This window comes from Lepidochelys kempii, chromosome 4, assembly GCF_965140265.1.
Source record: "Lepidochelys kempii isolate rLepKem1 chromosome 4, rLepKem1.hap2, whole genome shotgun sequence".
Classification (NCBI taxonomy): Eukaryota; Metazoa; Chordata; order Testudines; family Cheloniidae; genus Lepidochelys; species Lepidochelys kempii.
In genome coordinates, this window is record NC_133259.1 from 91,275,254 (window position 1) to 91,291,696 (window position 16,443).

The 16,443-nt window shown below is 41.3% G+C and overlaps 1 protein-coding gene across 4 annotated transcripts in view; it reads left to right on the forward strand.

Moving 5' to 3' along the window:
- CNGA1 (cyclic nucleotide gated channel subunit alpha 1) overlaps positions 1-16,443 on the forward strand; it is a 46,612-nt gene that overhangs the window by 15,201 nt on the left and 14,968 nt on the right. The window contains exons 1-3 of one of the 4 annotated variants that reach the window (XM_073342111.1): positions 5,549-5,924; positions 12,772-12,894; positions 14,754-14,870. The exons of 1 other annotated variant lie outside the window; for it this stretch is intronic. In XM_073342111.1, the coding sequence (XP_073198212.1) occupies positions 12,788-12,894; positions 14,754-14,870 (224 nt within the window). In that variant the 5' untranslated portion in view covers positions 5,549-5,924; positions 12,772-12,787. Of the gene's footprint in view, positions 1-5,548; positions 5,925-12,771; positions 12,895-14,753; positions 14,871-16,443 lie in introns of those variants that run through there. 2 more of the 4 variants (XM_073342109.1, XM_073342110.1) reach the window with 2 other exon arrangements.

The window sequence follows — 16,443 nt, forward strand, 5'->3', positions numbered from 1 at the left end:
GTGGTGGCAGCATAGGGTTCAAGGACAAGGCAAAGTTTGTACCTTGGGGAAGTTTTTAACCTAAGCTGGTAAGAATAAGCTTAGGGGGTCTTTGATGCAGGTCCCCACATCTGTACCCTAGAGTTCAGAGCGGGGAAGGAACCTTGACAAAGGCCAATGCAACAGAAGATATGGAAGAGTATGTCTACCTGGGAGAGATGGTTTGCAGAGATAGTGACCAAGAAGGAGAAGTAGTAAGAGGAATGAACAAAGGCTACAGGGCATTCAGCAGGCTAAACTAGTTTAAGGATGCCACTTACCTTGAAGCAGAAATTATAAAACATCTGCATTTCTCTGTTGTCACCTATGGTGCAGAAACTCGTATGGAGACTACGAAAATGGAAAATCTCTTAGAGATGAGCCAAAGAAGAATGGAGCAAGTGCTGCTGGATATCATGTTGAAGGTCAGGAGAATCGGCATGTGGATTTGGCAACAGACAAAAATTGTCATCAGTGTGAAGAAAAGGAAATGGTAGTTTGCTGGCCATCTTGGGCATAAATGAGATAAAATGAGAATCATCCTGAAGCCTTTTTAAAGTGAACGTTATATCTTGTTTACTGTCAGCGTCCCAGCAAGGGCACTCAGGATGAAGGATCAGAGCAGAGGCAAACCTGAGACTGGGAGTACTGGAAGCATTCTTAGTCTGGTTCCAGGCTGGAGTCAATACTAAGGCTCAGAGTCCGAGTCATGAGGTGTAGTCCAAATCAATCCAAGGTCATAGCAGCTACAGAAAATCCATCTTTTACCTGGACGCTTCCCGGAACACTCATGTTTATCTATGGCGGGGAACCAATCAAGAGCCATGAGGCTGCGCCTGTCAAACCCCCTGAGGCAGGATTTCCTGTGATCTGTCTCCACAGTGGGTCGTGAGCAGTGACGCACAAGTTGGTTACAGTTACTGCTGGGTGGCAGTTTGGAGATATTCGCTACCTGGCAGCTCTGTTCTAGACTCATGAGGCCTTAAATTTAACTACAAACTAGTTCCAATCCTGCTCTCATTTAGTCAAAGACAAAAATGCCAATAAACTCAATGGAACCCTTTATTGTGTGTGTGCTGAAAGTGTTTTTATGTGAATTACAAATACACTTTAGTTGTCTTAAAATGGACTTAACCCTGCAGACGTTATTCAGTCAAAATTGCCATTTGACTTCAAATGGAAATTTTTCCTGACTAAGGAATGAAGGAGTTGGCTAGTATTATTGAGTTCTGTTCCACATCTCATGTACAACCGCAATGCTACAAAATACAAAATCATCTTTACTAACCCTTTATTTTCAGTAAAAGACAGTTTGTTCATGGCACAGGTTCAAGTTTTCTGTGGTCATTCATTCACTTTCCTGAATAAATAGATGAAAACTCCTTTAAGATGTGACTATGTCAGAGCTGAAAAATATAACTGCCTGTAGTATATTAATATTCCTGTTCTTGCTACAGATATTACCCTGGCCACCTTAACAAATTAATTGTGATTCTATAAACAGTGCTTCTGACGCTGCCTGTGTTTTAAGTTTGTTTCTAATCTTGCTCAGAGAAGGCCTAAATGATATAAGATTTAAAATGCTAGGAACTGCGGGAGGCTTTTCTATGCTGGTGCTCCTACCATTGTTGGAACAGCACCAGCGCCAGGAAAAGGCGGGGAATATTTGCAAAAAACAAACAAACATACCTACAGTGTAGACAAGACCTAAGCATTTATCCACCTAGATAACTACAACAAAATAGTAAATTTCCAATTTCCTTTGTGACTACAAAGCAGAGCCCTTCCTTTCAGAAACTAATTATTTATAAATAAATATGTATACATGTCATGTAAATGAGAGCTTGCAAATAGAGACAGCCTTAATAGGATTGAGAAGAATTATAAAGGAGCTGACAAAGCCACATATGGAAATAGATTAAAACAAGCCTAATAAAACCATAATCCAGGGCTTCTATCTTCCTCCCGTCAGTCAAGGTTACTTGATTTAAATACAAAACAATGTAAGAAATCCCTATGGGAAAATATTGACTCTTGTATAAACACTGGAACTAATTGAGCTCTCCCTGACATTAATGGGATTTCTGATTTTGACTTAAAAGGGAGCAGAGTTGTGCCTATTTGTCAAGTCATTCAGCAAATATAGGGCTTGATCCTGCAAACCCCTACTCATAAGAGTTGGAATTATCCCATTGACTCCAATGGAAATACTCATGAATAAAAATTACTCACTGGAGTAAGGGTTTGCAAGAACAGAACCACATATTTAAAGCAAATCTGACCCTTCCCTATCTCAGTTAAGATATAACCCCATTGGATTTTAGATGGAATTCAAAATTCCTTTACATAAAACATAACCAAATTGTTGAGAAAGAAACAAATAGATTTGGTCCACAGTACTTGTGGACCAACATGAAAACAACATGAAATTTGATATTTTTAGTAATAAAAGACCACGTTCTATAATACAGGCACAGGAGCAGTTAAATAAAAGATTCAAGAAAAATCATTTAACTTGATAGAAGTTGAATTTTCAACCTTGCTGAAACAACAATAAATTATGTCCTGAAAATTTGCCTGAATTTGACATGTGATTTGCATCTGATTTCATTTGATATTCTGGATGCCTTTTACTTATCTGCATATTTGGGTATAACATTAACTATGAATTTACTGGGTTTCTAATATGTGGTGTTTTGCTTGTTTCTAATAGCTACAATGTTCTTGTAAATGCAGTATTGTTGTAGCCACATCAGTCCCAGGATAGGATATTACAGAGACAAGGTGGGTGAGATAATATTTTTTATTGAACCAACTTCTGTTGGTGAGAGAGACAGGCTTTTGAGCTACACAGAGCTCTTCCTCAGGTATGGGGAAATTATTCAAAGTATCACACCTACGTACAAAATCAAACAGATGGTTTAGCATAATACTCCTGGGAACCTTCTGCACCAAAAAATTAAAAATTCTGTGCCCAATATTTTGAAATTCTGCATATTTTATTTGTCAAAATAACACAATATAATCACACCAGTTTGAATTATTTTGGTAATTTATTTCAAAATACCTTTCAACAGGTATGTCAGTAATAATACACACAACAAAATAGATTCCCCCAGAAGTAGAGAGTTAAAGAAATCCCTGTGACAACCCAGTTTCTGTTTCTCTGTTCTGTTTTTGTTGGGTGCCTCAGTCTGGGTGTGTCACACGTGCCAGCTGGGCACATCTTGGGGGAAACCTCTTCCTTCTGGTCTCAGATACCCCCCCGAGCCCAGCTTTGGGGAACCCCCTACCACACCCAGACACCTGTACCCCCATCCCTCAGAACCCAGCTGCAGGATGTCCCCTGGCCAAGACACCTGCATCCCCTCCCACCCAGAGCCCATCTGTGGGGCGCCCTCCAGCCCAGACACTCACACCCCCTTTCCCAGAGTCCAGCTGTAGGGTGCCTGCAAGCGCACACACCCACACTCCCTACCCCCAGAGCTCAGGGATCCAGAGAGAGAAACAGCTTGATACTGGGTCTGGGGTTTGTATGGAGTTTCCTGCACACTGCCTCTTTCCTTCAAGATGTGCTGAGAGCTGCAGCTGCCTGGAACCCTCCAGCTCTCCCTCCCCCTTCCACCAGCAGTGTCCTGTATTTGCGAGCTGGAGAGCTGGGCTCTGCTTGGTTCAGCAGCCCCAGGTGGTGGCCAGCAGTTCTGTTGCACCAATTCTGTGGGGAAAAAATGAAATTCTATGCAGAACATTAATTCTGTCCAAATTCTGCATTGCGTAGTGCACATAATTCCCCCAGCAGTAGTATAAATAGTTAGCATATATTATAAGGGAACATTGAAGGTGATGTGGCATGTTAACACCCTGATAGAACCTGCTTCAATACAGAAATAAAACCCCCTGTGACCACACACCCCTAGTTGTCACCTACCACCCCACACTGGAACCCATACTGGGTATCATCAAACAACTACAACCCATACTCACTGGGGACCCCATCCTGAAAGAAATCTTTCCTGATTCCCCTCATCTGGCCTTCAAACAACCCCCCCAAGGTCATCATCAGAAGCAAGTTACCCACAGACTAGGTTTATGTACTTGTGCTCCTAAGAGGGCAAACTGTGGGCACATGAGTCCCATCAGTCGTGCTGGTGCAGTTTGGAAACCACATTCTTTCAAAGCCAGCAGTTACGTCAGAAATATCTTTTATGCCCACCACGTTGAGGTAAACCTGATTGCCTCAGAAACCTCTGCCACCACTTTACCTACAGTCATCTTTCCAACACCAAACTGGTTGGCAATGATGTGTAGCAGTCTGGGATAGCCAGCTTTGAGAGGATTATAGTAACCCATTTCTGGATCAGGATGGTTGCCCTCATGCGTGTGTCTTTAACTGGAGGCTTGGGGCAAGCTGCTTACAAAGCTCCAGAAATGTAGCTTTCTCTATGCAAAAGTTCTGGAGCCACTGTTGGTCATCCCCCACGGCAACTTGTGACCACTGCTTCTTGTTCTGTCATGTGCCACCACTGAGAACAGTCTAGCTCCTTCCTCTTTGGAACCCCCTTTCAGGTAGTTGAATGCTGCTATCAAATCCCCCCTCACTCTTCTCTTCTCTTCTGTAGACTGGAATGGGTTACCTAGGGAGGTGATGAAATCTCTGTCCTTAGAGATTTTTAATGCCCGGCTTGACAAAGCCCTGACTGGGATGAATTAGTGGGTGTTTGTCCTGCTTTGAGCAGGGGACTGGACTAGATGATCTCCAGAGGTCTCTTCCAATTCTATGGTGCCAGAGTCCCAGGTTCAAGCCTGGATTAGAAAATTCTTAATGTAGGGTTAAAAATCAATGTAGATGCTCAAGACCTGGGTTCTTTAACCGAGGCCCAGATGACTCAAGTCCCACTTATACTGCAGTGTAGACTTACCCAAAGTGCCCTCAGGGAAATTGTGAATTGAACCCTAAGGGAAGGACAGAAGGGAAACCTGTGGCAAAGCTAGGATCTGAACCAAATCTCCTGGCATCTATCTCAGTGCCTTAACCACAAATCATACTTTCTTGTCAGCTTGTGATTAATTCTTTGCTGTTTTATGTTCTGATGCAGTTTTATGTTCTGACACACACAACTTTTCTGACACAGTTTGTCCTTTTTCAAAACCTAAGATAGAGCAAGGAGATTACTACTAATAGGTTTTCTCTCTCTCTGATAGCTAAAATAATACTTTTTCTTAGAATTGGCAAGAAAGATGTTATAAACAATAACATTTTGAACTAAACATATATGAAACATTTTACAGGTATTTTAAGCATCACAATGGGAACATTATAGTCCCTTACAAAGCTGTATTAGTTTGGCTGAGAAGTTTCCAAATTGACTAAAACTGTAATTATTATTATTCTAGGCTGTATGATAAAATATGAAAGAACAAACAGTAATCCATACCTATTCCAGTGAAAAACTCTAGTACAATAATAAGGTATGAATCTGCAATAAAGTAATACAAAAATACCACCAATCAATATTGCTATGTAACGCTTTTCCAATATCTTCCTTAGTTTCAGAACAGGAATTGTTCAATAGTCTTTGTCAAATCCCATGCATATTCATAGTATTCATAAGCTTCTGCTCAGGTGAGGGATAAAGGTGACTGTCACTGTCACTTTCATCTGTCTCTAAATCTCAAAATCCAGCACTAGGTCAAGGAAATCCTTGTCTAATGACCATGCCCTGGTCTTGGAATAATACAGAGAAGTACCATTAGACTGCCCATTTAAGAAATTCAGCAATAAGGAAATTAATACCCTGACATGTTGATTATTTTTGGATTTTCATTGTGGCTGTTTACATTGAGCGTGGAAATGCTGACAACTTAAAGGACTGCAATCATTACTAGGAGTAGATTACATTACCAAGGTAAGCACCCACAATAGCAAAGCACCCTTGTGACAGCAATAATATCGGTGTCTTTTTTTTCCCCACTTAGGTATTTTTTTTTTAATTTGCTTTATTCTAGATGTATCCTAGAGGGCAAAATCTAGAGATTTTGTAACAACAATCTAGAAATTTTGTAACTTTTTTTAAAGTAATGTAACTGAATATTTTGTATGTTGTTCTTCAATAATTAAAAGTAAGCAAATAGACGTACTGGGCCAAATTAATCCCTGGTGTTTCTCTGTTGAAGTCATTACATCCCTGAAGTCAGTGTAGATACAGCAGGGGTAAATTTGGACCATTGTGCCAATAGGAAAGCGAGAACTGGCTAATGTAAAAAAGCACAGCAGATGGATCTGCTAATCCTCCATTCATTACAATTCTGTACATGAATAATGCTCTCTTTTGTTTTCTTGCATCCTAATGCTCTTGGCTTATCACTGGTAAAATAGTTTTTTTTAAAAAAAAACAGTAAGAGTTTGAACATTTAGTTGTTCTTCATAACTCTCTTATCTTTTTAAAAAGAGAATACATAGAGCCAGATTATTTGTGAAATCCATGACCTGATAATAATTGTGTAATATTTCTAAAGCAAAAGTTCATTTGCATTACCTTGAAGTCTAACTTCCTAAATATTGTAATCTGCTGTTGTGGAGTGGGCTAGAAGATAATAATCAGTATGATAGTTTGTGCTAATATGATATTTTAACAAAACTGGTGTAGCTAGAGAATAAGGAAAAGCTATATTAACATAATTAATATAGTCCAAAAATATTTTGCTTAACATAACTTCAGTGGGGCAGGGATTTTGACCCACAAGTGCTCAATAAAAATACCACGCTCACAGGTCAGGCACATATAGGCAGACAGTTGTGTTGTCATTTCTACAGGACAATTTTGGGCTTCTGAGTTTAAAAATGTGGCCCTTCACATCTGAAATTATCAAATATATTCTTTAATGCTAATAGAATTTGAAGACAGGAAAAACAACCTGATCCTGTACTCTTTACTGAGATCCAAATTGTGACCCACTAATTTGGAACTATGGGGGGGTCAAGTCCTTTCCACATCTGTGCATAGGAGTTCCACACCAGTCTAATCAGAACTATCAGGCTGGGGAAGAAGAGGCCTCAGAGTGGTTGCTCCACAGTCTGAACCAGTGGAACTAGGGTTGCCAACTTTCTAATTACACAAAACCAAACACCCTTGCCCCAGCCCTGCCCCTTCTCTGAGGCCCCACCCCCTACTCACTCCAGACCCCCTCCCTCTGTTGCTGGTTCTTCGCCACCTTCACTCACTTTCACGGGGCTGGGGCAGGGGGTTGGGGTGTGAAAGGAGGTGAGAGTTCCAGCTGGGGGTGCAGGCTGCAGGGTAGGGCCAATAATGAGTGTTTCAGGGTGCAGGAGGGGGATCTGAGCTGGGGCAGGGGATTGGTGTGTGGGAGGGAGTGATTGCTCCGGCTAGGGGTGTGGTCTTTGGGGTGGGGACAGAGGTGAGGGGTTTGGGGTGCAGGAGAGGGCTCCAGGCTGGGCCAAGGAATTTGGAGTGTGGAAGGGGGCTCGGGGCTGGGGCAAAGGGTTGGGTGTGCGGGGGTGTCGGGGCAAAGGGTTGGGTGTGCGGGGGTGTCAGGGCACAGGCTCTGGGAGAGAGTTTGGGTTTGGGAGGGGGCTCAGGGCTGGGGCAGAGGTGTGGGATGTGGGAGGAGGTGTGGGGTGTGGGCTCTGGGAGGGAGTGTGAGTGCAGGAGGGGGTTACGACCAGGGGTACAGGGTTGGGGTGCAGGTGAGGGTGCAGGGTCTGGGATGGTCTTAGAGTGTGGGATAGGGTTCTGATCTGGGGCAGGGGGTTCAGGGTGCAGGCCAGGTGGCGCTTACCTCAGGTGGGTCCAGGTCGGCGGTGCAGTGCAGCTAAGGTAGGCTCCCTGCCTGCTCTGGCTCCACGCTGTTCCTGGAAGTGGCTGGCATGTCCGACCCCTAGGTGGAGACGCAGCCAAGCAACTGCGTGCTTCCCGGCCAACGGGAGCTGCAGAGCTGGCTTTTGGGGTGGGGTCAGCATGTGAAGCTTCCCTGGCTACCCTTGTGCCTAGGGGCCCGCAGGGACATGCCGGCTGCTTCCGGGAGCTGCACGGAGCCACAGCAGGTAGGGAGCCTGCCTTAATCCTGCTGTACTGCTGACTGGACTTTTGATGGCTCAGCAGTGCTGAGCGGAGCTGCCAGGGTCCCTTTTTGACTGGCCATTCAGGTCAAAACCAGGGCACCTGACAACCCTACTCACAGGGCCTCTATAGATTCTGGCCCATCTGTATCTTTGGTGGAGTGATGTGTGGGTATGAGACCAAGGATCTTAGGGGAACATGCGGCTCAGTCAAAGCCTCCAAATTCCAGTGCTTGAGGGCGAGGGAGGGTTTGAAGAGTCTCTACTGTCCTCTTTTCCAATGTCTTGGGGGAAGGAATGCTTCAGTCCCATTTGTTCCCTGTCCCCAGCTGACAGCTCCTTTTAAAAGTTCTAGGCCAGGATTTATATTGCTATGATTGTCCCTTAGGCCGATTGGAAAATCCTTATGGGGTAGTTCCATTTGAATGAGAAGTCAGTGACAAGAAGTTGGAGTAACCTTGGTGTAATCCATTTATTTACTGAAATATACACAAAGTCCTGTTTCTCTGAACAGCAGAGGAATATACAGCAGACCAGCTTTTGCAGAAATTCTAAGCTAGATATTCCAGCCTGGTATCCAAGAAGCCTCTGTTTTCTTATGATGTCCCACACAACACTTTTAAGGCTCTTACAGAGACCACAAACTGTCTCCTGAAGCATAACACAAAGTCTCTCCAAATATTGTTTGCTAGATGCTTAACACTGTTTTGGATTCAGTGCCCTGCTCCATATGTGCAGCCTTACAACACAAAGGGGCTTCAGCTGAGTGCTTGACCCACACCAGCATCAGTGACCCTCTGGATGCAACAATTTTACACCATCTCATCTTTCTGTGGACAGATTAGTCATATGTGATTATATCAACAACCTTTATTGGGCAGCCCTTAGCCCCTTTCATAGCTAGGGGGTTGCACACTATATAGCTTCTATAGGCTGAATGGATTGCACACACTGGTGTTCCTTACATTCCTCCAATCCTCCTCCCCACATCCACCAAGTAACCTGAATTCCACTCTCCCATCCCCTGCTGCAATTCCCCTCTGACTCATGCCAAGGGCTGTGTGTGGCCCATCTCCCACGCCCCCTATCATTGTTCCCCATTCTCTCCCCCATGCTAGGGGCTCTGAATGCATCCCCAATCCTCCCACCCCCGCATTCCCTTTTTCTGCCCCCAGTCAATTTTGTTAGAAAAGAGATTTCCCCTGTGAAGGGTAAACAGTGTTTCTGCCTTTGTCCAGTATTGAGTTTTGACCAGGAAGATGACCAGCTTTAATTTACACTAATGTTCCAAATTGGATCTTTTTAATAGCTTCTTCAGGGAGTGGTTGAATCAGGGTGGATCTGAGCTGCCTTTGGGTGCCAGCATTACCCACTTTTGATATTGCTCCCCATTCATGTGTAGAGATACAACCGCTTAATAAAAGCTGGTGTAGTTTCAATCCCTAAGGCCCTTGCTGAAGCAATCCAGTGAAAGTCCTCCTTCCAGCACCTATGCCATGGTTGACTCATTGGTTAGGTCTTAAAAATATGTTTCTTATGTGCCTGCCTCCTTATAGCTAAGCCATACAATTAGCCATTTTAAAGGCAAGATATAATGGAATGATACTTGTTAGTATTCAATCTTAATCTTTTTATTTTATGGACTGTGGTAGATGTCTGCATAGCCTGCATGCACTGCCTGTTTGCCTGTTGGAAACAGAGTTTCCTCTCCGCTCTCCCATATGAAATGAGTTAGGCAAGTGGGAATGGTGCCTTCAGTTTCACTGGCTAACACAAAGACATAATCCACCAACAAATACATCATATTCCTGTTTAGTTTAGTAGACACATGCTGTAGCAGTATCACAATGCTTCTTCCATCATCTTCCCAGCCGCAGGCTGGATTGAACGGCACAGGTATTTTCATCAAAAGTGATCCTGTCAGTGGCATTTTATGGCACTTCTCAGCAGCACAGCAAATCATGAATGGGCCTTTTTTGAAGTAATTCCTGTCAGTTACTGGCAACTTCAAAACTGTCATCTTCATGCATCTTCAAACTGACAGGCTGATTGAAATTGTGCCTGTTGGCAAATTTGAAAATACTCAGGACAGGCAACCGAATAACATGCTGGGTATAGTGACTCACTTTTACCAGCATTTCTGAAAGGATTTTATAAAACACCTACCTTTATTTTGTAACTGAACACTGAGATTGCATATTAACCAGAATGCATTGGGCAAGGGCTAGTGTACCAAATTTAGTTCATGATTTGCTATGAAATTCTCTCTCCAACAGTAAAACTTCATGTCAGGCACAGGCCCCTTATTTATGTGACCGCATGGTACTGTATCTAAGGTACTTATATGGCCTCCATCAACATTATATCTGAGTGCTTCACAATCTTTAATAATTTTATCCTTACAACCCTATGAGGTAGGGAAGTGCATTTAACAGTGGGGAACTGAGGCAGAGAGACTAAGGGTTGTGCCCAAGGTCACACAGGAAGTCTGTGACAGAGCAATGAATTGAACCTCGGTCTCTCAAATACTAGGCTAGTACCCTAACTACCCTAAACCATCCTTCCTGTCTTACTCAGCTACATAATGGGCCATGTTTGAAAAACCTAAATGATTCCACATGGAGGGCCCCTACCATGGTCCCTGTCAAAGTTCCTTCCCCCCTCTGAACTCTAGGGTACAAATGTGGGGACCTGCATGAAAACCTCCTAAGCTTACTTTTACCAGCTTAGGTTAAAACTTCCCCAAGGTACAAATTAATTTTACCCTTTGCCCTTGGATTTCCACTGCCACCACCAAACTTTATCCGGGTTTACTGGGAAACGTAGTTTGGACATGTCTTTCCTGGAGAAGGTTTGGTAAAAATCCTCACCAATTTGCCTAGGTGACCACAGACCCAAACCCTTGGATCTTAGAACAATGAAAAAGCATTCAGTTTTCTTACAAGACTTTTAATAAAAATAGAAGTAAATAGAAATAAAGAAATCCCCCCTGTAAAATCAGGATGGTAGATACCTTACAGGGTAATTAGATTAAAACATAAAGAATCCCTCTAAGCAAAACCTTAAGTTACAAAAAAGACACACAGACAGGAATAGTCATTCTATTCAGTACAGCTCTTTTCTCAGCCATTTCAACAAAACAGAATCTAACACATACCTAGCTAGATTACTTACTAAAAGTTCTAAGAATCCATTCTTGTTCTGTCCTCGGCAAAAGCATGACACAGACAGAGAGAGAGAGGCTTTGTTTTTCCCTCCCCCCAGCTTTTGAAAGTATCTTGTCTCCTCATTGGTCATTTTGGTCAGGTGCCAGCGAGGTTACCTTTAGCTTCTTAACCCTTTACAGGTGAGAGGATTTTTCCTCTGGCCAGGAGGGATTTTAAAGGGGTTTACCCTTCCCTTTATATTTATGACAGTCCCATTATATTGGGAGTTTTGCTGTTGACTTCATGGGGACCACCAGAGGGCCCAATGGAGCAAACTCTCTCAGCTGCTACTGTCTTTGTGAATTCCTGGAAAAGCATTAAGAGTGAAATAAATCAATGGCAAAGTTTTCTTTGAAAGGACCAGGATTCCACCCTACATATTTAGTAGGCAAAGTTATTGGGCCTGATTCTCCTGCCACTGACACCAGTTTAAAACTAGTGTAATTCCACTGACTTCAGTAGAAGTGTTCCTGACTGACACCAGGGTGAGAGGAGAATTAGCTCCATTACATTTATTCTAAAGTTATAGTACATAGGTGAGCTGAACTGCATTCAGTTTTGCAATTTGCGGCTTGCACTCAGACCTAGAGTCTAATCTCATATCTCCTTAATCTTACAGTGTCATATTTTATAATTTTTATTACTTCTTAGTTGTATTGCAGCAGCAGCTAAAGGCACCAATCAGGAGCAGGGCTCATTTGTGCCAGGCACTGTACAAACACGTAGAAAGACACAGCCTTTGCCCTGACATGCTTGCAATCTAACCAAGGGCAAGATGCGACAAGTGGCTGTGAAAAATAACTGGAAGAAGAGGGGAGGGAGGATGAGGGCAGTACGCTTCAGCTAGAGTGCCTTTGCCATTTGTTGTTGTAATAGGGGAAGTAGTTGACATATTTTATACTTAATAATACTTCATATTTTTTCTACTTTTATTGGGGTAAGTCACATATTAAGTCTGAAGCCAAATTACTGACATACACACAACTTCCACTGACCTCTGAGAGAGCTACACACGTGTAAAGAACTACAGAATCAGGTACATTACATAGAGCTAGATTTTAATGCTGTAATACAAGTATTGTGAATAGAGACAATGTGTTCTATGTGTTTTTATTGAATTGTACATAATAAATTTAAATTTGCTTAACATTCTTAAAACACACAATTGTGTCTTATTACATTTATATTTTTGTTTGGTTGAATGGTCCCATTTTCTGGTATTGTGGAAGACATTCTGGGTGGTTTGTTTTTTCCTGATTCTACCTCCTATTTTCCAGATGTGTAATGATTGAATCAGGAGCAAAGAGATCTATGTTTAAATTGCATATCTCTAATTTCTATAATCAATTTTCTACTCTTTGCCCTAGAGCATGTAACATGCAGATGTTAGCCATTCCGGTGTTTCTTTTTGTATAGAACCATAAAAGTACTTTTTTTCATTTTGAAATGATTCCTCCCCTCTCAACCAAGGAGTACCAATCTGACCATGAAGGTTGGTGTGATTAACACCCATCGCTCCTATATAAATGTTCCCAGACTGGCAGTACAGAATGCTGATGCGGGCGTAGGAAGGATAGAGAATAGAAACAGGAGGTAAGTCAAGTATACTAAGTAGGTCAAATTCTGCTCTCGGGATTTTTTAATTTTTATTAGTTTGCATGAGAGTGACAGGAGACAGATGTCTGTCCCTGTCTTAGTGTCTTTCCTCTTCCATTCATAAGAAGTTTAGCTTTTAACCTACCTGTGATACATTGCTCATTGTAATTAATTAGGATAAGGTAAAATGTGACTATATTTGTTAGTCAAATTATTTGGCTTCCTTAAAAATGAGTTCAACTAGTCAAAAAATAACTTGGTAATGACTATTTGAGTGTTTCACCATCCTGCAAAGTGGCTCATGCCTTGCGTTGGGACAATACTGTAAAAAATATAGTTGTGAGTAAATCCCACTTCGCTGGCATTCACAACCCTTTTTATTGGATTATTTGTAGACGTTCAACTGAGCCACTTTTTATTACCAAGAAAGTCCACTAAAAGCTAAGCAAGATGAATACTATTCTGAATAAATATTTGTGAGCATTAAACACTGGGAAAACCATTTTGAAAAACTTTTTTGCAGAAAACCACTACACAGTTACAAATGTTTGTAGATAAATTTTTCACACAGAAAAGGGGATTCTTTCAAGTTTCTAAAGCTTAGTTCATCAAATCAGGGAACTGAAATAATATCCTGTGACTCAGATGATTGATCATATAGCAAAAAAAAAGTGAATAACAAGTTGTGACTGCTCAGTGGCTAATACTTTCATATTTGTCTGTCCAAATTTAGACTACTCAATCCATGTTTTGGTTTCTAAATAAAAAGTATTCTGATATTCCGAGGTGCTGAACACCCAGAGCTCCCACTGAAGTCAAATTGTAGCCTAATGGTTTGTTTACAGACTGGTCACTGTGGCCACATTTTTCAAACCTGGGTGCCTAAAGTCCAGGCATCTAAGTTTAGACAAATAAAAGTGGCCTGATGAGCACCTGCAGAAAGTCCTATTGATTTCAATGGGAGTTGCAGGTTTTCAGCACAAAATTGTGCTTGCAAGTTTTGCTTGAGGAATATCTAACTAGACAATTTGCATGTACAATGCACGTCTGGAGTATCTGCAATTTTGGAGGCTGGTTTAAAAAATTGGCTCACAAAACAGGTGAATTTTAAAGTTAAATGAAAAGTGTGCTAAAGCCAGAAATGTGTGTTCAGAGCTGCCATTTACAGGCTGTAGCATTCAACAGACATTCAACAGGGCATTCAACAGACATGTTAACTTAATTTGGTAAAACTGCTATTCCCTCTGTTATGAAATCCACTTTCTAGTTCACTAAAGAATGCATCATGGATTGCATGGGAACATCCTATATCCAAGTAACGTACACTGATACAGGGGTACATTTTCCTTAATCCTTAACCCTGCAAAGATTTTGTGTGCGCTTAACTTTACACATGTGGGTAGTCCCACTGACTTTCCAAGGTTGGGGCCTTAGGTTTGTTCATTTCTGCAGGGTCAGGGACTATGTAGGGACAGGTACTGAAAGTTCTTCTGTGTTTTGTAGAGTTCCCAGCACAGCACACTCTCAATTCTTAACAAATAACAAAAGTCCATACCAAAAAATAATGCAACTTTAAGGTTTAGAGATAAAACACATAAGTAAATCATGCCTGGGAACCACTATTTATGAATTGTTTCAGAGTAACAGCCGTGTTAGTCTGTATTCGCAAAAAGAAAAGGAGTACTTGTGGCACCTTAGAGACTAACCGATTTATTTAAGCAGCTGTAGCTCACAAAAGCTTATGCTCAAATAAATTGGTTAATCTCTAAGGTGCCACAAGTACTCCTTTTCTATTTATGAATTGTTGCTGTAGTACAGTAGATAATTTCTTCATTGTACATACTGTTTAATTATAGGTCTCTGGCTGAAGTGTATGATAGTTCATCCATATTACAAACACAGGAGCATGGGGACAGCTGCCCCGGTTATTCTTCCACAAACAACTCACAGGCAGTGAAAGGAGTGCTACAGAGGTGAGGTACATCCCAGGAATCCATGTTTAGCACAGGGTACCTACATATTTATGTGTTTACCTCTCCATGGATCCATTTATTTACACAAGTTTAGTGGTGATATTTTGGTAATCTTTCTCACGTTTAAAACATCGATTTTAAGGGGACATTCTTGAGTTTACGATTAAAACTTGACATATATACATTATTTTTGGAAGGAAATGCCCTGAAATCAAAGCAACTGAGAAACTCTCAGCAATAATCACTAGTTATATGAAGTTTATGGCATGGTGCCAAATTTGTTTCTGATAATTAATTATACCAATAATTATTGTATTAGCACCTAGAAGCCCCAACCCAGGTCAGGGCCCCATCGCGTTAGGCACCATACATACACATCATTAGTAAGAAACAGTCCCTGCCCAAAGAGTCTCTTCACCTTTGTCTTTTCCCATCATTTGGGGTTGGCAGCTCTTGTTCTGTGTTTCCAAATATTTTTGTAAAGTGTGTCTTCCAAGCTGACACCAACCTTCTTCATATCTTCCTTCAGCATCTCAAACCACCTTTTTCGGGGTCTTCCTTGTGGTCTTTGTCCCATCTCTAATAGCTCTTCTACTCTCTGGTCAACATATCCCACATCTCTGCCCCCAAAAGAGTATACAATCTAAAGACAAGACAGACAAAGTTTGGGAGAAAGTTGGGAAACTGAGACACAGAGAGATTAAGTGACTCACTCAAGGTCACAAAGTCAGTCCATGATCGCACTGGAAATCGAACTCTGATTTCTTTTGTCCCAAGATTTGGGGCAGGGACTGTACAGTACTTAGCACACTGTGGTCCTGCACTATGATTGGGGCACCTAGGTGCTGCTGCAATACGAACAGTAAAATAAATAATAATAATGCAGTACCTTAATCACAAGACCATTCTTCTTCTCTCTAATAAGGACAGTTGCTCCAGGGAGGATTTTGGCTTGTGATTTTTAAATATTTTGTTTACTGCAGAATCAGCCAGTCAACAAAGGGAGCACTAGTTAACCAAAGGCAATTAAAAAAACAAGCAATCTATCTGATTGCTGTGGTGAGCTGACATCACTGTTATTATCATCAGTGATGCTGATACACAAATAAGGAACAAAACCCACAATTTTTTCCCACTGAAAATACACAAGAAAAATATGTATTCCAACTGTAAAAGGGCAAAATTCATAGGACAAGTAATCTTATTTTCAGGCTTTTAAGTGAGAATTACAATCAATGCAATATAATAAAACAGTGTGGAGTGACTTAAATCAAAGTGAGTTAAATCACAGATTTTAATCAGCAAGAAGAAAACCTTAATTTAAATCAGTTGTCATGTTGTTTTGAATTTAAACTTTTTAGTTATTTTCTTAAAGAAAGGTTGGTAACTATTAAAACATGTTGATTTGCAACTAAATATAGGTTTTACACTAAATTTGATACTTCTTTTTGCTAACCAGGAGGATACATTATATCTAAACAAATTAATGTAAGCAATTATATAGCATAACATACATATATACATATAGCTTCTTAATTTTTACATTTTTTACTATGTTAGAAATAATGAATAA